The following is a 22,382-nucleotide window of genomic DNA, read 5'->3' on the forward strand; positions in this document are numbered from 1 at the left end:
ACAGTACTGTATGTTAATTTTTTTATTACCAATGTTTTAGTTTACGTATTTTTCTTAGGACTTCCAAATGAAATCTTTTTCTTTATGACGCCGCCTGAAACGACGGCGTGTACGCTCAGTAAACAACCACGCTCAGAACAAACAAGGCATTTAACGCGCATGATGATAGTGATAAATAATGATACAGTACATACAGTATTTACAGTAAAAGCATTTACAAAATATGTTGCCTTACAAATATAAATTATACAGTACTTGTACGTAGCAAAGCAGGAAAACAATTTGAGAGAGAGAGAGAGAGAGAGAGAGAGAGAGAGAGAGAGAGAGAGAGAGAGAGAGAGAGAGAGAGAGAGAGAGAGAGAGAGAGAGAGAGAGAGAGAGAGAGAGAGAGAGAGAGAGAGAGAGATATTGTTTTACGTACGTAAATGTAAATTTTAAACATAAAAAAATATGATAGGTTACAACATGTAGACTTTTAAAACCTTCCCTTTAACTTAATGCATACAGTACGTACATTACTAAACTATAAAACAGGTTAAAGTAAAAAATAAAGATTGTTACTGTACTCACCACGAAAGAAGTTCAAGAAAAACTTGAATGACGATGGCGATGAATTTGCTGCACAGTAGAAATGATGATGATGAAGCTGATGATGTGTTCTACTGTGCAGTCAATGATAGTATTTTACGTCTCTTCAGACGGAGGTGTCTTTTCCTGGGACACCTCTTCAACTTCTTCAATTTCTTCCGAAGGCGTACTAGTAGGAGGAACTGGCTCTTTTTTGCGAGGCTGGAAGAACATTGTGATCGGAAGTTGTTGCCGCTGCTTCTTTTTTCGATCCAAGAGCATCCTGTAGGGAGTCATGATGTCATCGACCTTATTTGAGAATTGCATCGAGTGAACCATATCCTCGTCCCACTCTTGTAACATTTCTTTTGCCTCCTTCATATGGTTGCAGAACTTGGCAAGCCGTTCTAATGTTAAGCCCGTTTCTTCGACATTTTCTTGGGTCTCTTCCTGGGTACCCTCACTCTCTTCCTCACTTGCCGATTTCGTCAGGTCTTCGAGGTCTGCGTCAGTTAGGGGCTGGGAATGGCAGTCCAACAACTCGTCGACGTCTTCAGTCGTCATGTCGCCAAACCCGTCACCCCCAATTATGGCAGCCAACTGCACAGATTTCCGTATTGCAGAGTGTTGGATTTCCGACGGAGTAAATCCCTTGTCGTCGTAAACAATATCGGGCCACAGCTTCTTCCAGCTCGCATTTACGGTTGCAGGTTTCATCTCTTGAAGTGCCTTTTGAATATTCTGCAGGCACGTGGCTATGGTGTACTGCCGCCAGTACGCCTTCAAGTTGAAGTCTTCATCCTCGTCATCTTGGGCAGCATCCACACACGCAACGAGGTCCGCCAAGGTATTCTTCGTGTAGAGGGCCTTGAACGCCCTGATAACCCCCTGGTCCATTGGTTGAATTAATGACGTGGTGTTGGGTGGCAGGAACTCAACCTGAACGCCCTCACGCGACAGGTCAGTTGCGTGTCCACCAGCGTTATCCATAAGGAGAAGGATCTTGAATGGCAAGCCCTTCTCTAAGAGATATTCATGGACTTGCGGGATGAAACACTGGTGGAACCAGTTGGAGGTCAGCATCTTCGTAATCCATGCTTTTTGATTATGCATCCAGTACACGGGAAGGAGATTCTTATTTTTATTTTTCAAAGCGCGAGGATTTTTCGACTTATAAATAAGCCCCGGCTTTAACAAAAATCCAGCAGCATTGCCACACATCACGAGGGTAACGCGATCCTTGAATGCCTTAAAGCCAGAGGCTTTGGCTTCCTCTTTGAACAGGAAAGTTCGCGACGGCATTCTCTTCCAAAACAAGCCGGTTTCATCCATATTAAAGACTTGTTCCGGCTTGTATCCACCTTCAGCGATAATGTTCTTGAAAGTCTGGTTCACGTAAGTTTCAGCAGCGGCAGTGTCAGCGGAAGCAGACTCCCCATGCAGGGAAACGCTTTTCAGGGCGAAGCGTTTCTGAAACTTCGCGAACCATCCTTTGCTTGCGGAAAAACGTTTCTGAGGCTGGGAATCACTGGATGTCCCTGGTTGAGGATCATCTGCATCATCATCATCTTCAGCATGGTTGCCGTCGTCTTTAGGTTCCTTTGCCGCAAAATTCTCATATAAGCTCAAAGCCTTTGTTTGGATGGTGTTCGTATCCAACGCTATGTTCTTCTTCCGGCAGTCGGCAATCCACACAGCTAAAGCACCTTCCATGCGTACGATCGTTTTATTACGCGTTGTAACGACTCGCTTCGCTGATCTGCTAAAGGTGATTGCAGCAGTCTTTCTAATGTTCGCCTCGTCCTTCTTGATGTAGCGAACGGTGGATTCGTTGATGCCAAAATGGCGGCCGGCGGCCGCGTAACTTCTACCATCTTTTAACATGTCGAGAAGCGTAACCTTCTCAGCTATCGTCATCATCCTTCGGTGGCGTTTAGGCTCACTACCAGCCTTACTAGAAGCAGAACGCTTGGGAGGCATTGTAACAGAAAGTTCAACAAAAAGTTCAACTTAAAACAGTCGCACACAGCACAGATTAAACTTCACAAAGTTAAGAACGTCTACTCAGCAATACGCGGAAAGAGAAAGTGAACGATGCAGCCCCGCGAGAACTTTGATGCTGCGGGTAGAAGATGCGGGCAAAACACCAATCACAGGCTAGATAACAAAACTTGAGTTTTGATTCGTCATCTATCAGCGCTTGAACCAATCACAACCCGTCTTACAGTACTATGGCGCGTTGGTTACTCATAGAAGATGCCCCCGCGCATACTGAACGTACGTAGATTAAGTACAATACCGTAATAATAATAAATAATGATAATAATACTGTACAGTAATAATAATAATAATAATAATGATTAATAATAATAACAATGATAATTTTATTAACAACAACAACAATAATAATAATAATAACAATAACAATAATAATAAAAATTTACGTACGCTATTTTACGCCTCTCTCTCTCTCTCTCTCTCTCTCTCTCTCTCTCTCTCTCTCTCTCTCTCTCTCTCTCTCTCTCTCGTACGCTTACAGTATTCGAAATGTGATTTTTGCAACAAAGAATATTATTGGATGCAGTACTGTACTACGTACGTATACATACAAAAGATTCATGGAAAAGAAGCACATCCATTACAGTACACACCATTCTAATATGGTATGACTGCATCTGATTTGCGTTTCATGTTCGATTTAATTTTACTACGTACTGAATTATCGTATGATCACATTCTCTTTTCGTGTTTTATTTCTTTCTGTGCTGAATTATATATCATATGTAATGCAATGAACAATCAGTAAGAGCAGATATTACTAATTTAATGGAATTACAGGTAACAAAATATCGTATTTGGTTGTCTTCAGATTTCGCGGTATTTTCGAATTTTCCGGAAAATCCGCGATATGTATATATATATGGGTTATGGGAAAACCCCGCGAAGTGGTGAATCCGCGATTGTCGAACCGCGAAGTAGCGAGGGTTCACTGTAGATGTAGAATCTAACCAATATTATCAGTGCCGTGTGAACATTAGTACACAGTGTTGAAACATATCCAACATCTAAGTGAAATCAATCATGTAATTTCACAATAGTGAGTGGCATTTATAAATGAACTAACAGATATATATTCTCTTCTCTTACAGGTTAAAAATATTTATATCCAGAGATGTAGATATGTTACAATGATTCTTTCTATGATACATTTTGCTTTTTGTATTTTTATATTTTGTCTATAAAAATAAAAGACATATAAATGTATCAGCATCTTATTCGCCCTTCATGAATACGAATAAACGATCCAGAGCCTTTTATTTTCCTAAAATAATATGCTTGAGAGTAAAACCTCTGAAAGAACAACCTGGTAATCTTAACAAGTTCCACATTGTTCCCACAGAATACAAACTTTGATGCCTTATAGTCGATATCGACAATTTCCCTGCATGGGGCAGGAAGCCATGAGTTTGTTCCAAACTTAGCGGATATGGGAAATAACGGTAATATCATATATGTAAGGTCTGGGAGACCATATAAGGAACTCAGTCAAAGTAATGGCACTTATACAAACCCACAGATATAGTACTTTCAAGTAATTCTCTGGTAAACTTCTATCAGGACAACATGGCTGAGCCCAAAAAGCGGATTTTGAGCAAAGCGAAAAATCTATTTTTGGGTGATATGGCCATGTCGTCCTGATGGACCCTCCCTTCTTTCGAAAAGGAGTATACAACTATGTAACGAAAGACCCCACCCGAAACTACTCTATCTGCGGCTATTCCTGCTTAAATGCAACAAGGAATAAAAACACCGTAGTAGTACTGTACTGGGAGGGGATCCTCCGGGTAACCTTGATAACGGCTCCCCTTCATTTTCGCCACTCTTCCCCCTCAAAGCGTAAAATCTATTAGGGATGAAGATTGCCATGTATCGTATCAAGAAATACGTCCCCTGATATTATGCGATATCCTTAAAGGTTATATTAAGGATACTCGCACCAGGAGTTAGAATTCTGGGAACCTGTGGTTAATTCTCTGGGTGTATCACTTTAGCCAAATATCCCTTAGAAAGCTGCCTAAAGGAACCTTCCATCAGGACAACATGGCCATATCACCCAAAAATAGATTTTTTGCTTCGCTTAAAATCCGTTTATTATTATTATTACTTGCTAAGCTACAACCCTAGTTGGAAAAGCAGGATGCTATAAGCCCAAGGGCTCCAACAGGGAAAATAGCCAAGTGAGGAAAGGAAAGATAGAAAAGATTAGATATTTTAAGAACAGTAATAACATTAAAATAAATATTTCCTATATAAACAATAAAAATTTTAACAAAACAAGAGGAAGAGAAATAAGATAGAATAGTGTGCCCGAGTGTACCACCCTCTAGCAAGAGAACTCTAACTCAAGAGACAGTGGAAGACCATGGTATGGAAGATATGGCACTATCCAGGACTAGAGATCAATTATTTGATTTTGGAGTGTCCTTCTCCTAGAAGAGCTGCTTACCATAGCTAAAGAGTCTGTTCTATCTTTACCAAGAGGTGAGTGGCCACTGAACAATTACAGTGCAGTAGTTAACCCCTTGAAAGAAGAAGAATTGTATGGTAACCTTAAGTTGTCAGGTGTATGAGGACAGAAGACAATTTGTAAAGAATAGGTCAGAATATTCATAGGGAAGACAGCAATACCACTTGGTCATTTGTTTCCCACTGTAAGCAATTTTTTTCCAACTAGACCGTGTATCCCATCTCTTTTCATGAGTTTAAGAAGACAAGAACATCTTAGGGATAGCGACAGAGATCCTGACCTGTGGGGTTTGCCTACAGAAAACTTGTTTGGGCCTCTCTAAACCTAAAGATCCCCATCTACTTCTCTCCAGTTCCAGATCCAAATTATTATTTTTATTATTATTATTATTATTATTATTATTACTAGCTAAGCTACAACCCTAGTTGGAAAAGCAGGATGCTTTAAGCCCAAGAGCTCCAACAGGGAAAAACAGTCAAGTGAGGAAAGGAAATAAGGAAATAAACTATATACAAAGTATTAAAAATGTAAAATAAAATATTTTAAGAACAGAAACAATACTAAAACGATAAAATATTTCAAGAACACTAACAACATTAAAACACATCTTTCATATTTAAACTATAAAAAGAGACATGTCAGTCAGTTGAACATAAGAAATTTTTTTGCAATTTTGAACTTTTGAAGTTCTATCGATTCAACTACTTGATTAGGAGGACCATTCCACAACTTGGTCATAGTTAGAATAAAACTTCTAGAATACTGTGAAGTACTGTATTGAGCCTCATGATGGAAAAGGCCTGACTATTAGAATTAACTGCACACCTAGTATCATGAACAAGGTGGTACTCTGGGAATATCTGAATGTAAATGATGGTCAGAATTATGAAAAATCTTATGCAACATGCATAACGAACTAATTGAATGACAGTGCTAGATAATGATATCTAGATCAGGAATAAGAAATTTAATAGACCGTAAGTTCCTGTCACACAAATTAATATGGGAATCAGCAGCTGAAGATCAGACAGGGGCATAATACTCAAAACAAAGTACAATGAAAGACTTAAAACACTTCTTCAAAATAAATTTGTCACTGAAAATCCTAAAAGACTTTCTCAATGAGCCATTTTTTGTGCAATTGAAGAAGAAACAGACCTAATGTGTTTCTGAAAAGTAAATTTGTTGTCGAGAATCACACCTAAAATTTTAAAAGAGTCATATACAGCTATACCTTGACTTGTGTTGTTTCAAGTTAAGTCGGTTTTGAATTTACATTAGTTGTCAAAAATAATACATGGAAAAATAAAAATCCAATTTTGAGTCATTTTGTTTGACTTTCTGTCTATCCGCCACAAGTATCGAAGTCATAATATCACTGGAATACTGTTAAAAGAACACAAAACAAGTTACGTTACTATAAATAAGAATTATAGGATATAAAATCATATGGAAATACATATATTTAATGAAAAAAGTCACATAAATATCATATATCCTAGCGAACAAACTACGAAAACAGCTGTGACTGTTTGTATACTAATTCCCGGTCTTTAAGAGCTTAACAGTAACGTTTTCTATGATAGTTCAACTATCAACTATTTATTGTACAATAAATAAGAAAAGTATATAAAGTCATATGGAAATATATTTTGATATGCTATTTTCTTAATGTGAAGTGCAACTTAACAATCAGCAAATTACTTTTTTTTTTATTTATAGTTGGGATCAGCTGATCCCGAGTCTCTTGCAAAAAACAGAATATTTTTTTAGCTCTTTCAATATAAATTACATCAGCACCAATTTGTTATAGAATATCATAGTTTTCATACATTTCAATTATAGATATTATCATTAGTTATCATATGAATATTCTCTCTCTCTCTCTCTCTCTCTCTCTCTCTCTCTCTCTCTCTCTCTCTCTCTCTCTCTCTCAGAGGTATACACAAATATAACAGATTTAACAGAAATCTTTGTTTCCTTAGAAAAAGTCGGGTAAATACCACACGTAAACTTTTAATTTGCTCAAATCTATGTTTGATTGTAGCCAGAAATTAAAACGTCATTCGATTTATCAGCTGATCTGTGGCTTTAGCCGACAGCATAACATATACAGTATGTACTGAAAGATGTCTACAATAATCCTGGTTTTCGATGTTATCAGAACCTTTTTTTAATAATTTTTGTACTTTTCTATAATCATGCAAGATTTATTTTAAGAGGAATTACCAATTTTTTATTTTGGTTTTGTGTCGGCTGTTTTCAAGGTCATGACAGTATCAATATTATGCTCACATATAGTTAACAGAGTATTGTTGATATGATTTAGCTCCCTATCATGTAATCCATGAAAATAAAGAAAAACAATGTTCATCGAACTCTCAACCAAGTACAGTATCTTATTAAAGTGCGCAATGAACAACAGCAACAACAGATGAATCAGCTGTTGTTGCTGATGATCCGCAGCCCTCTACATAGGCTATGCGATGTAAACAAAGGTATTTAATGTAAATATTGATAAATGTAACAACTAAGTTTATTCAATATTATCACAAAATAATTATAACTTAATTTGTTATTCAACCTTGCATAATCTTTATTTTATACTCTCTTAGAACACACCACATTCACAAATAAACAGCCCGCAGTGTACTGTAAACATGCTAAATTGTAAACATTTACATTTACAAGTATGAATGTACATTTATTCGTGAAATTATATTCCTTTTTCGATACTAAATTAGAATCTAAAATTTATTTGTTTGTAAGCTTAAATAGATTATTATTAGCCATATATTATACAAATTTCATATACAAATAAAACAGAACTGGGGATGGTTATTTGAGGTTTAGCCTAGTGACAAGTAAATTCTACTCTCCTGGAACCAATTACCAATGTAAAGTGAGGTATACCATAGAGTTAATTAAACATTACCAATGCTGAGATCCGGATGGTGAGGAGAAACTGTCCGTGACCTACTTACAATCATACTTTGAGTTTTATTAGGATTCAACTTCATGCCTCATAATTTGCACCATTCACTAATTTTAGCTAGATATCTATTAAGGGATTCAGCAACCCCAGGTCTACTTCATTTAGATGGAATTGATTTAAAGAAAGTAGTAACATCTGCATATGGAACGAGCTTGTTTACTAGGCCAAACCACATGTTCTGTATATGATATGAAAAGTGATTGACCAAGAACACTACCCTGAGAAACATCAAATATCACATTCCTATACTCACTATAGTGCACATCAACAACAACTCTTTGTGACCTATTACCTAGTAATTCAATAATTATGCTAGGAAAAGACCCACTCACTCCCAACTGTTTGAGTTTGAAAACAAGGGCCTCATAATTAATGCGACCATAGGCAACACCAAAAACAAGGCCAATCATACGAACTTCCTGACCACATTAAAGAGATTTCTGTACAGCCTAGGAGATTGTAAGAAGGGCATCACATGCTCCAAGGCCTTTACGAAAGCCAAATTGCAAGCTAGGGAACATATGATTGCATTCTGCAAAGCTATTTAGATGCTCAAAAACTTTAGATAATATAGGAGTTATGGAAATTGGGGGTTAATCAGTTGGACTTGAGCTACCACAAACACATTTATACAATGAAGTAACATTACTGATTCGCCAACAAGTGCTAAGGATCCTTTTCTTGTTAACTTGCACAAAATAACAGATAATTTGGTGCTGAAAAATCTGCAGTTTTTATAAAAAACAAATGAAAAATACCGTTTGGCTCTACACCTCCATAAGCATCAAGGTCTATCAAGAGAGCTTTAATTTCATGATATTGAAAAGCTAAACTAGTTAGTTTAACCTCAGGAAAACAGAAATAAGGAAAATCAAGTTTCTCCTTACTATGCTTACTATCAAACACATCAGCCAAAAGGGTTGCATTAGAGAACGTATTCCAACACCCGTGGTACGGCCTCGATGTCTATGCTTTTCTGCCCTTCTGCAGAAATTGAGTTTGAGCGACATCCAATATCAGTATGACTCATGGCCCCAAAATGGACTCATGAAGATGGTACCCAGACTTTCTACTTCTACTAGGGGAGACTCTGGGAATTGCCTCTTCTTCCCGACCTGTTGTGCCAATCACACGGCCAGATATTTCGCAGCACAGTGAAATCACTTCAGCTTTCGCATGGAGGTCATCCAGTGTCGCCTCCCAGAGAGTTTTTTCACACAAAACTGCCTAGATGATGTCTGGATACCTCCAAAAATCCTCAACAGCAATCTATTAAACCAAGTGGGCCGTTTTCTGTGGTTGGTGTCATGCAAAGTGTTTCTCCTCTCTGGACCTCTATTCCAGTAATTGCTGACTTTTTACTTTATTTCTGCAACTAGAAGTTATGCTCAGTATTAGTGGTAGAAGACTATCACTCAGCCCCAAGTAGTCTCTAGACTAAATGGAGTAGATATTTCTTTGGAGGAGGAGATCTCTATGCTCATTCAAGCTTTGAGCAAACTTGCCTTCCAGTTTAAGTGAGACCTCCACCCTGGAAGGTTGTCAAGGTGTTACGTTCCCTGAAGGTGGTACGCTCTGAACCTTTGAAACTAGAGTCAGATAAGGACCTCACCCTTAAAACACTATTCCATCTTGCTTTAGCTTTGGCTGAATGAGTCATTAAGCTTCATTGACTCTCTTTCGATGTCAACTATGTAAGAGGGGGAAGGCAGGTCTCATTCTCCTTTGTCTGTGAGTTTGTAGCCAAAATAGGCCATGGGGCATAAGCTGTAGGGGGCTTAGTTTTTGAGTTCGTGGCCACTTTCTTGGGGGAAGTTGATTCCACTTGATTTTGAACCATGAGGGTCAGGACAATCAGAATATGCAAAGTTCCCGCAAAAATAGTTGCTCCTTAATTAGTTATAGGCCATTATGTAACCAATTAGTCATCAGAAGTGTAAATGACCAAAAACACAAAGATGATTTATATTCAGTAGAAAACATTTTATTTACAGTTTTTAAGAATGAGTACAGTGTTGTACATATGTATCATAACATGTGATTAACATTATGCAATAGAAATATAAACAGCACCCTGGTGGTGGTATTATGAACTACACTTTTAACTTGACTTCCAGGTTATCATAAATGTCCATTATCCTTTGCTTTAAGTGTGCAACCAAAATCAAATTCAACTTTTACAGACTTTAAGAGATCACAACTATAAAATGACACCAAAAATAGAACCAACAACAATAAAAGGACACCGAAAATAGAACCAGTCAAATTTACCCTCATAAACCTAGCAAAATTGACAAGAATCCTTCGGAGATAAAGTAGTGTTTTTTCCCACCATAGCAAATAATCATGAATTAGAAATTAAGTAGGGCCTATTGCTGCAAATTTTTCTCACGAGATGGAACTGTACTGCAAAGCAGCGCTCCACCATTCACTAGTATTCATCATCAGACACATCAGAGTCAGAGAAGTCAGAGACGTCAGGGTCAGATACACTTTCTGTCTCAGGGATCCTATTAGTGCAGTTCTCAACCTGACACCTGCATAAGTCAGTACAAGGAAGATTCATTTTTCTGCATGAGCAAGCACCCTTGCACCCACCTTTCTGGCACTTGCAGTTCACAGTTTTTAGTACACTTGGGGAGCCGGGTCATCAGCCATCCATTCAAAGACAAGGGTGTCACCAGTAATCTTCCAGCCATGACCATTGGGAGATGGAGCATGCATGATTGGCTGAAGGGACCTACGGTGAATTGCTGCCTGATAGTTTGCCCTTTTTACATGATGCAGCAGACAATCTTGGTTTGGAGGCAGCATCTGAGAGTCTGATTTGCATGTCAGCCGGAACATGTTGTATCTTGCAACATTTACTTCCGAGCATTCTTTCTGACCATACAGTGTGCAGACAAATTTCTCAAACATGGGCAAGATGGAAGCTGATGCTTCCCATTCTGTTCCCAACTCTGCAAACATATTGACATATTCAACAGTTTTGTTGAATATGTCAAGGGGTTTCACCTTTCCCTTCCCTTTGAATGCACTGACCGAGTTGCACCCAGTAAAAACATGCATACTAAGAAGAGCTCAACATTTTTCTGCCCCAAGTTTCGCAGCCAGTTTGGAAATGCAGATAATTCGTCGCTTGTCCCCAGCACCAGGTTGAAATAGCAAATCAGCAGGGATTTCCTGAGCTAGTGCTAGGGATATCATAAAAACATCGGTATCTGGACTACTTATTATAACTGTTGAGATGTTTTTAGCAGCATGACTTGCATGCAACAGTAATCTCGTGTCAGCCTCTTCTTGGTCACAGAAGAGGTCAGACACTTCAATGATCATAATTTTACCATCAACTGCAGCTATAGAGTGGCACTTTTCTCCATGTGAGACAACCAATGCAATAGGTCCAAAAACCTGTGGCTTACATTTCACTCATGTTTCATAAAGAAACTCCATGAGGTTTTCTTTATTCGACCCCTCAGCCAAGAACTTCTTAAACTGTTTTGGGGTCTTTTGGTCAGGCCTAGTGATTTTCACCAATTGAGCCCCACTGGCTGCTCTGCGACCTCGCTCACAGTTTTTTATACTGTGTATTGGATAGCGATCACACACAAAGTCGACCCTTTAGCAGCCATACTGGTTACCTATCCTGATAAGGTCAACCAAAAGCTTGTCTGCAAACATCCCAAATGTAGCTGGAATGTTTTGTGCCTGCTGAATAAATGCCATTCCATCAATCACCAAAGCAGACCCTGGAGGTATGTCCTCTATATTCACACACTCAGCCCGACCCTCCAACTTCTTCATCAACTTTGCTTTATCTGTTTTAGTAATGGTACCATTGCCAGTTGCCAAAGCCAAAGGTACAGGTGTCAATGAGTAATCCAAGAGTTTCTTTAAATCTACTTCCCTACTCCTGCCAATAATCAGGAGGCGATTAAACATGTCATTAGTGGCTTTGAGTAGCACTGTTTCAGACTCGACTTTAACCTTTGATGTTTTTGCAACTGTGGCAAAGGTCTTCAATTTCTTTGATTTGATTGGCTCAAATAGTTTCTCAGGCTCTGATTTCAATCTGGACTCTTCAAATTCTTTGATAGCATCAGCCCCTTTCCCATAAGCAATTTCAAGGTCGGACCTCACATTAGATGGAGCTACAGTGCCGGAGCAAATGTTAATTAGGTCCTCCCCTGAATACTCAAATGGATTAACAATTGAGTTTATGGTTGACATATACTCCTAACTGCTGTCTCATCATGTTTTATTCGAGTTTCATCCAGGTCTTTCCGTCCCCTTTCTGTTTTTCCCTTCCCAGCCATATTTTCACATTCCTTAGCAGTTGCTGCCCGCTGATGGTGACTTAATAGCCACCTGTTCACGGCACCCTTATCTAGGGTCCGGCCTTTCATACCCCCCTTAGTTTTCGAATCCCTATTCACAGTCTGCTCAATTGCCATATCACAGGCAACTGCAGAAAATCCATATCTGTCCTGCCTCTGGACAACAAAGTTTCCCTCCTTAAATTGTTGGTCAATTTCAGGGTGCGTATCAACAAGGCTTGCCATCTCTGAAATATATGCAGGTAAATATCGGGCATAATTCACTCTGTCATAAGCAAAGTACCATGGAAGGATTTTTTTCAGTGTAGCTAGGTGCAGCTCCCAATTACCCTCCCTGGTGGCTCTCAGAAGACAAAGGAGATTTTGTACCATGTCAAGGTATGATGACCAGTAATCAAAGGTTGGTTTCTCTGACCTTTCTTTTTCAACAAAGGCATCATACGAGTCAATTACACCCTTGAATTCATCCTGGTTCATGATATCATACAGTTGGGCTGTAGGCCCAGATCTGCAGAGCATGTTTGCGATGATGACCCACTAATTAGGCTTAGCCGAGCACTTTTTCGAGGTGGTGTTCCAAGAAGATCATCTGGATTAGTGCCTTTACGTTTAGAACAGCGGACAATGGCCCTTTCGATCCTTTGTTTGTCTAAACCTTCGGTAACATTCTGCATGGTACCCAAGGTGGTCTAAATCTAAAGTTTTTTCAAAAGTTTCAGACAGTTTCTCTGCTACCTCACGTTGAATACCGTCTAAATGTTTCCACTTTCTATTACGCTCCTTGATTTTTGACATACATTGATCAGAAATGGGTAAAACATCACTTTCTTCCTCCAACACACAGTGAATACAGCAAGTCCTGGGGGCTGCCATATTGGAAATCTAAGTGATTTGATTGGTTAGTTTGTTGTTAGCCATCTACTGTCAAAAATAGGAACTACAGAACTATAGTATGGCCACCTATTAGCCACAAACTTAACTATAAATAATTTGTATGATTAAGATGGCTAATTAAAATTTTAGGAGCAACTATATTTGTGGGAACTTGTTGCATAATGCCTAAGAATGACTTTCTCTATGATAAAAAAATGTAATGAAGTTGCCCCATGAAAGTGGCCACGAAGTGACAAGATACAGCTTATGCCCCATGGCCTAAAACCCAGAATCCTTCAATCCCTGATTCTAGGTTTATATCCTTCCAGATCACGAGCCTTATGGAGGCAATGCAATGATCCTGATCACCTGTTATTGTGTCCTGTTATAGCGCTGAGGTGGTATCTCGAGCGTATATTTGCTGTTAGACCTCACCTGCAGCATCTTTTCGTCAGTGCGGGAAAGACTAAAGAAGATACCAAAGTACACAATTTCATTCGAACTAAGAAAAGTCATTACATAGACCCTCTCACCATCCTCCCCTTATTCCTCAGGAAGAACATGAGTAAAGGCACATGTCAGAAGTGTGAGCACATTTTTTGTAATTCAGAAAGAATCTCTGTGACGCAGGTACTTCATACGATGTTCACTGCCCATTATGTGTGAGATGTAACCCACAGTTGTCTAGATACTTTTTCTTTGGAGCCTGTTGTAGGTGCACAGCAGGTAATTTAGCTACCTTGGTTCCTCTGACAAGACCATTAACTTTGGATCAAGGGCAAAGCTTACATGTAAGTCTAGGATGAAAGTAAAGAACGAATCTCCTTTTTTTTCCTTTCAGTCTTCCCCTCTCTTGGGGTACAGCTTCAGAAGACCTTGCCAGTTGGACTTGATTTTGTTAAAGGTGAGCCTCCACTGAGCATGTGTTTGTTCTGCACTTGGGAACCGGAGAGTTTTCCCCACACTCCTTACAAGGGGGTGTGTGATGTAACCAGACAAACCCATAATCATATATGTGTTCCACGAGACGTGGTTCAAGCAAACCCATCACATAGTTTTGCCCAGTCTACGACACTAAGAGATTTTAGCTCAGAGCAACCCTTGAACCCAGGGCCATGGACTTGCTTATATTGCTAAACCACTGGTATACGTTGTTCTAGAATTCTTTAACTCTTTTCAGTATCCCAGATTCATGAGTTCTGAGTATTCCTGGTTAAGTTGGAATAGGAACTTCCTCCCACCAAAGGATGAGTCTTCTGTGTAAGGGACGGTAGTTTGTGTTCGTGTAGGAACAAATGACAAATTTTGAAGTAATTTGGATTTTTCCAACTATACAAACATGAGCCGTTTACTCGCATTTTCCAGCCAGCACCAACCTTTTATAAAGTCCCAGCTGATATGAAGTGGTTTTTCAGTGAGCCAGTAGGGGGCTGTTGACCATTTGCCTTCTCAATCCTCCCTCCCCCAGGGTGAAGAATTGAGAGGCTAATGAAAGACCTATTTAATGGAACAGAATTTTACCCCAAAATAATAGAAGACAAAGAAACCTGTACCCATAACTACCTTAAAGGTACTCTGGGACCCCAACAAGTCTGAGGGTAGTATACATGAGCCTCAAGCTCCTGAGTCAAGAGGCCCTCTCAACCCCCGCAGTAACACACACACACACACACAATCTCTCTCTCTCTCTCTCTCTCTCTCTCTCTCTCTCTCTCTCTCTCTCTCTCTCTCTCTCTCTCTCTCTCTCTCTCTCTCTCATATCCCCAATGCTTCCCTCTCCTTGAAACAATTGCAGATGATTGGTAACTTTTATTCTTGGCTTCTTGCCTAAATTGTAATTCTGTTTTATGCTTGATGAGGGTTGTGATGAAAATAGCATGATTTTTATGAAGCAAAACTAATGTAGTTTTTCATAAAAGTCTATCAATCATATAGCAATCAATCACCTTTCAACCCTTTGAATCTAGCTGCTTTTCTCCAAAATACTAAAATCAATGAGAAAGGTAATAGGTTCTTACCCTTAGATAAGGTGGCTCATGCATAGCCAGTTTCTCTCCGGTCTTGAGGGAATAAGAATGTTTGTATGGAAACATTCTATATTATTTCTCATCCTCTTATTTTGATACAGTTTATATAGTTTATATATGAAATATTTGTTTTAGTGTTGTTACTGTTCTTTATTTTTTTTAATTGTTTATTATTTCTATTATTTCCTTGTTTCCTTTCCTCACCGAGCTATTTTCCCTGTTGGAGCCCCTGGGCTTATAGCATCCTGCTTTTCCAACTAGGGTTGTAGCTTGGCAAGTAATAATTATAATAATAATAATAATGATAATAATAATAGTAATAATAATAATGATACATTATTGAAGGTTTTTGAAAATATTGCTTCATAGTAGCCCTGTAAATGAATATAAAGTACATTATTAATGTCACTAATGATTTTTTATTCTCAGTCTTGTCCAATAGACTAGTAACCAGTTTAATCTGAAATGTAATATGCACAAACTACATAAAAACTGGCTGGTAAGATTCGCAGATTGAAACCCATTCCCTTGGCAGCTGGCTCGGTCTTTGCCTTTACCTGAGACTTCTCCTGATGGATGTGTCTGACTTTAATGTTTGAGTTTTCTCATTGCCATTTTATATTTTCATTGTTAAGACCATGGTTTTATTGTATCAGGTTTTCATTCTTTTATCTTTTGTTAGGGGTTAAGTATTGCTATCTCACCTGATTTCTTATCCATATATTGAAAATACCAATTAGTTAAACTTTTTTTTCAATTTGCAACCCACATTAAAAACATATCTCATAGATGAGCCTTATGAGAGTTTATGAGTAACTCAGGGATGAGTTGAAGTACCTTAGAATAGTGCTAGTGGGGATACTGACGGTTGTTCATGCTATTTTCTCCCTTTTCCTGCTCTAAAGTTGTACTAACAGACATTTATTGTAAAAGTTGTGCCTATAAAATAAAAAACTTAAATAATAATATACTTTGTTGTTTTACACGAGCCATGAATATTCTTTTAAAGTTCACTAAACAGTTTTTTTCCATCTTATGTTGCAGAGACAATATGACGTTGCAATTTGGGTCTCCTCTTGTAGAACAATGGCAATTACTGGAATGCCATTTTGGCTTGCCCCTGTTCGATGCTTCTCTAAATGAAGAGGTTTCTCACAAAATCATCTCGCACAAACTTTTCAGTCCTGAGAGGTAAGACTCTGTCTTTATTCTGTTTTATTGACTCTGCACTTCAGGTACTCTAATACTTAAGTTTTAGGAATTAAGTACCAGTATTTTACATAGCCATGATTGGCTTTATAAAATGTTTTTAGGTGTAAATATGTTTATATATTTTCTCATGGTAAACTCATTATCCTAATTTGCAATGTAATTTCCCCAAAATTAGTCTCTGATTTCAAGACAGAAGAACAAGGAAAATAGTTAAAAGTGACTGTTGGTGTTCTTGCTTCTTCATTCCTTAGATAGAGATCAACTGCTGCCCTAATTATTTCTTGTCTTATTTTACTAACCCAGATGTTAGACATAATTTCACATCTACTGACTGTATCTCTTCCTTTAAAGTTTTCTTACTCCACTTTTCCTTGATTGATAATTACAATTAGTGAAAAGTTAATTGTTCCTTTTTGAAATTTTTTTTTTCTTTGAAATCTGTATTCATGGATAGGCCCTATGAAATCTTTAGAAAATGCTGTTTTTTTTATTTAAATCCATAAATTTATGGGTAGGTTCATGAAGTCTGTAGTATCCTTGAGCCATTCAACATATTAACTATTGGAAGCTTTGAAAATGAAACGGGTACTGCTGGCTATCCCATTTCACTCTTGGGAGTGGTAGCATCATCTTTAGAAAACCCACAATTGGATGCGAGTTCACCTAACTCTTCAGAGGCAGATATGAAGCCTTTGCGTGGGATGCGTTTTTTTGCCCTTAAAATAATTGCTTTACCAAATGGTTTCTGAAAGATCTAGAAATTATTGAATAGATTTAACAAATCCCCCCTGGATCTCCAGAAGAGGAGTCAGTAAGAGCCAAAAAACTCAGACAAAACTAAAATATTGTTTATATGAGTAGTTCCTTTATTCTGGAGTATATAGAGTAGTTTTCTCCTCAATCGTACAATGGATCTGTCAGACTTGATGGCAAAATATGAAGAAATTTTATTATTAGTATATTAATTATCACTTGTTGGCTTGTATTTATAAAAGACAATGCCTAGTGCTACCACTCCATGACCAAGGGAGTATGTGTCCTTTAGGATACCTTATAGCCCTTGAGTAGGAAGCCACCACAGGTGTATTGGGTATATGCAGCATGATGGTCTTCATATTCCTCATCCATGACTTTTCATGGAACAACAGTACAGATAGACGTAATAAAAAATACTCTGCTGGTTGAGTTGATTCGCTGTCTTCCTCAACCATTTAATTTGTTTGGAGATTTAAGCAATGTGTTGTCCAGTTTTAAGAGCAATTTGGTAACACCCTTTATAGAAAGTAAAGATGTTGCATCCCTAACCCAAGAGAATCATCTCATTTTCACTTTTAAATTGGTATTATGGTTTGTATTGACCTCTATAGTAAGCACTAACTGCATTATTGATTTGTTTTGAAAGCTTCCGATAACTGGCATACTAGTGATTATTTTGTCTATAATTATTGATACAGTAGTGAGAGTAGTCCATAAATAGGAAGATTACAATAATGGTGCATTGATTAAGCTAATCGGAGTTAGAATGTAGTGAAATATAAGGAAAACAGAGGAATTTATGAATATAGACACACTATAGATTTGGTCAGCTGAACTCTACTCAATAGACATAAACCCCATTCCTAAATAGATTTTTGTTCCGATATTCAATACAAACCTTACACTATTTATAGGGGTTATCTTTTGGTGAAGACAGCCATAAACACTTTTAAGCAAGGTGGCAACTACTGATCCCGCTAGTTAGCGGGGTTATTGAGGGGTAGTGGGGGTTGCCAGCTACTCCATTCACTCACACATCAGTGTGTCTAAACCACTTTCTCTTTTGGCTTTGCTGAGTTTGGAAGTCTCCGGTCTTTGCCTTCCAACAGACTTTGCCTTATTACTAATTTTTAACTTCCCCAGGGAATCAGCTTTGCCCCCACCCTTAGGTGAGTCCTCCTTGTTATCTGATGTTTTGCAGGTTTGGCTGTTGCTGGGGATTGCAGGGCCACCTTTGACGGATGTTCTGTTAGATCTTCTTTAGCAATGGGCACAGGGAAAACCTTCTCCTGCGGCCTCCAGGGTAGAAGTTCTCTCTCCCACGCGCACTGTGGTCAAGGCACTTACTGTCTGCGAGGCTCATCTCTCGCCCTCTTCTGTTCCTGCTCCTGCTAGTCCTTTGCAGCATGATTCCCCTTCGTAGGATTGCCGCCGACGAGACCAGCCAGCCTGCTCGCCAACCTGCTGCCAGCAACGAGAGTTCTCGCCACTTCAGGACCTCATCTTCTGCTAGGGACCATAGTCCCCTTTGCCCATCCAGATGTTCACCAATGCCTGCCATCAGGAAGCGGCACTCTCCTAAGGATCGACGATCTTCTTGCCACTCCTACTTGTGATCCCCGATCTCCTCATGATCATCACGCGCCAGCTCGTGATCGTCACTAGTTATCTCTTGATCATCACTTGCCAGCTCGTGAATGTCACTTGCCCACTCTCCATTCACCAGCCCTCGGAGACATTACTACAGGGCGCTCTTCTGTTCACGATCACTCTTCATCCCGTGATCGTCTTACCCCAACGCACCACTTCATCTGGACGCCTACCATTCGCCAGCTCACCACTCTCCAGCTCGCTGATCCCCAGCCCTTAGATCTCCAGCTCGTCAATCTCCAACCCGCCGCTCGCTAACCCGCCACTTGCCAACACGTCGCTCGCCATCGCGCCGCTCACCTACTAGCCGTTCGTCAGCTTGTGATCGTCACTCGCCAGCTCATCAGAATACTTCCCTCAGGTCTCCAAGACGTTATCCCTACTCGCCAGTGCGTTCCTCTCCATCTTGTGTGCATGATCATCACAATTCCTTGCTTGATTATCATGTTTCCGCATGCGAATCCCACTCTTTTGCACACAGTCGCCTTAATTCCGCGAGCGATCGTCATGCTCTCGTGAGCAATCTGGCTTCTCCTCCTCAAAAGTCCCGGGACTTGCTTTTCAGAACATCAGCGACTGTTCCAGAGCAGCCTGTGCATCGCCCCGACTTGCCTGTAAGAGACAGTCACCCAATCCCTTTCCCAGAGGGATTCAGGGAACCACCCAACAAGTTTGCGGAGGTACCCATTACACCTCTAGGCTCCTCCGTCGTCTCTCTCTCTCTCAAGGGGAGTCTTGTTTGAGAGGCTTTCTGGGATTTCATCCTCCTTTTTTGGCATCTGAGATCTTATACATGGAGAAGGTAGCAAAGTACACCATACAGGCTACCTCGTGGCTGGATCTGTGGTTGGGATCATTGGGCCACTGTGTTAGAACAGAGATATGATCCAAGGATTCTACAAGGAAGTCAATGGAAACCTTCCTTTTATCTGGCACCCACACCATAGAATTCCTCGCTCACAAGGTTGTTAACCTGTGGGCGAATGCTATTCTCAGGGGACGGGATGCAATGGTCGAGGGGTTCCATAGGCAAATCCCTGAGGCTGAGGTTACCAGGCTCAGGAACTCTACTCTGGATGGCTCTTCCTTGTTCAAGCCGGAAGAGGTCAAGAGGGTAGCTGAAAGGTGGAGGAAGGACCTCAGTATGATCATAGACACCAAACTCCAAGAAGTTTTTCCATCAGACGACAGAGTTCACAGGATGAGGAAGGTAGGATGCCCCTTCCTCAGACGAGAAGATCTACTGACCCAGCAATGGTTGCATCTCCTAGGTCAGTTGTCACCCCTGGCCCGTCTGGTTCCCAACAGCTGCCTCAGAATTCGATCTCTTCAGTGGTGACTGAAATCCAAAGCAACTGACGGACCTTCAATGGTGGGTGGCAGATAGGAACTCTACTCTGGATGGCTCTTCCTTGTTCAAGCCGGAAGAGGTCAAGAGGGTAGCTGAAAGGTGGAGGAAGGACCTCAGTATGATCATAGACACCAAACTCCAAGAAGTTTTTCCATCAGACGACAGAGTACACAGGATGAGGAAGGTAGGATGCCCCTTCCTCAGACGAGAAGATTTACTGACCCAGCAGTGGTTGCATCTCCTAGGTCAGTTGTCACCCCTGGCCCATCTAGTTCCCAACAGCTGCCTCAGAATTCGATCTCTTTAGTGGGAACTGAAATCCAAAGCAACTGACAGACCTTCAGTGATGGGTGGCAGACAGGAACCACCACAAAGGGACATATTCCCCCCCCCCCCCCCCGCCAGAATTGATGCTCTATTCAGATGCATCAAAAGAAGGGTGGGGGCCCACATGCTGCCCCATATGGTCTTAGGGCTTTGATCCGAGTCCGAAAGGTACCAGCACATAAATCTCTAGAGATGAGGGCAGCGTTCCTAGCCCTCCAACAGTTCCAACAGTTCCTAGCAGGATACACTGTGGTGTTGATGAGCAACAACACCACAGTAGTATCTTATGTAAACAAGCAAGGCAGTACTTTTTTCGCAGCCCCTATGGCACCTAGCAGTAGAGATGCTAAGATGGACAGAAGACAACTTGGTGTCCCTATCAGCCCTCTTCATTCTGGGCAAGAGGAATGTGCTCACGGACAATCTGAGGAGAGCGACTCAGATATTGGGCTCCAAGTAGTCTTTGAATCATCTGATAGGCAACAAAGTTCTGACTTTATGGGATTCCCCAACTGTACTGTAGATCTGTTCGCGATGTCCCTGAACTTCAGGCTGCTGTTGTATTGTTCTCCAGTCCTGGACCCTCAGGCTCTCTGGCAAGATGCATTCCAACAACGGTGGGGCAACATCGAAGTGTATGCCATTCCCCTTCTCTGTCTGATGATAAGGGTGCTCAATAAGACCAGAACATCCAAAAATCTATCCATGACGCTCATAGCTCTACAATGGCATTACACAGAATGGTTCTCAGATCTTCTGCAACTCTTGACGGAGATTCCAAGAGAACTCCCTCCATGATATGATCTACTCAAATAGCCACATGCGCACATCTTCCAGAAGGCAGTAGCTTCGCTTCGTCTTCACACTCGGAGACTATCCAGCATCTCCTCTCTCAGAGAGGCTTTATGCAACAAGTTGTGAGAAGGATGTCTGGATACCTGTTCTTAAAATATTCTATTTTTCCTTGTTTCCTTTCCTCACTGGGCTATTTTCCCTGTTGGAGCCCCTGGGCTTATAGCATCCTGCTTTTCCAACTATGGTTGTAACTTGGCAAGTAATAATAACAATCAGTCTACCAGACTAAGAGGACTATCTTCTGTGGTTGGTTTCATGAAAAGGGGGTATCTTTCCCCTTGATGCCACTATTTCAGTAATATCGAAGGTCTATTTGTACCTTCGGAAGGAAAAGCTCCTTTCAGTCTCGGCGGTGAAAGGCTACTACTCAGCTTTAGACCTCGCCTTCAGCCTGAAAGGAGTCGATGTTTCCTCTTTGTTGGAGTTCTCTCCTCATACAAAGTTATGAAATTACTTGCCCCCAGTCGGAAGTTAGGCCTCCTCCTTGGAACGTGGTTCGCGTCCTTCAATCTCTTAAATTCTGCTCCCTATGAACCATTATGCCAGCCATCAGATCACTACCTCATTTTGAAGACGTTGCTCCTGCTTACTTTGGTTTCGGTCAAGAGAGTTATCTAACTTTAGGGTCTATCCTACGACATCGCCCATTCAAGGGGGATGAAAGGAGGTAACACTCAGCTTCGTCCCAGAGTTTATTGTTAAAGACTCAAAATTCCGGGGGTAGCGGATCCTTGATTTGGGCCCTTCCAGTTTGGAAGTCTTCATTCTGTAATCGATGATCCAGATCAACCTTTACTTTGTTCAGTGAGGAGTTTGATGTATTACCTTAAACACACAGTAGTAGCTTGCCCCTAAGTGTAAGCACTCATTGTCAGCATGGGGGTCAAGAAGAGAGTTATGAAGA

General features: G+C 40.2%; 1 protein-coding gene across 2 annotated transcripts in view; it reads left to right on the forward strand.

Annotated features, from left to right (window-relative positions):
* LOC137646053 (protein FAM91A1-like) overlaps nt 1–22,382 on the forward strand; it is a 243,008-nt gene that overhangs the window by 191,221 nt on the left and 29,405 nt on the right. For both annotated transcript variants that reach the window (XM_068379206.1, XM_068379207.1), the window contains one exon: nt 16,372–16,518. In XM_068379206.1, coding sequence (XP_068235307.1) covers nt 16,372–16,518 — 147 coding nt within the window. The remainder of the gene's footprint in view (nt 1–16,371; nt 16,519–22,382) is intronic.

The sequence above is a fragment of the Palaemon carinicauda genome, chromosome 8, assembly GCF_036898095.1.
Source record: "Palaemon carinicauda isolate YSFRI2023 chromosome 8, ASM3689809v2, whole genome shotgun sequence".
Taxonomy (NCBI): domain Eukaryota; kingdom Metazoa; phylum Arthropoda; class Malacostraca; order Decapoda; family Palaemonidae; genus Palaemon; species Palaemon carinicauda.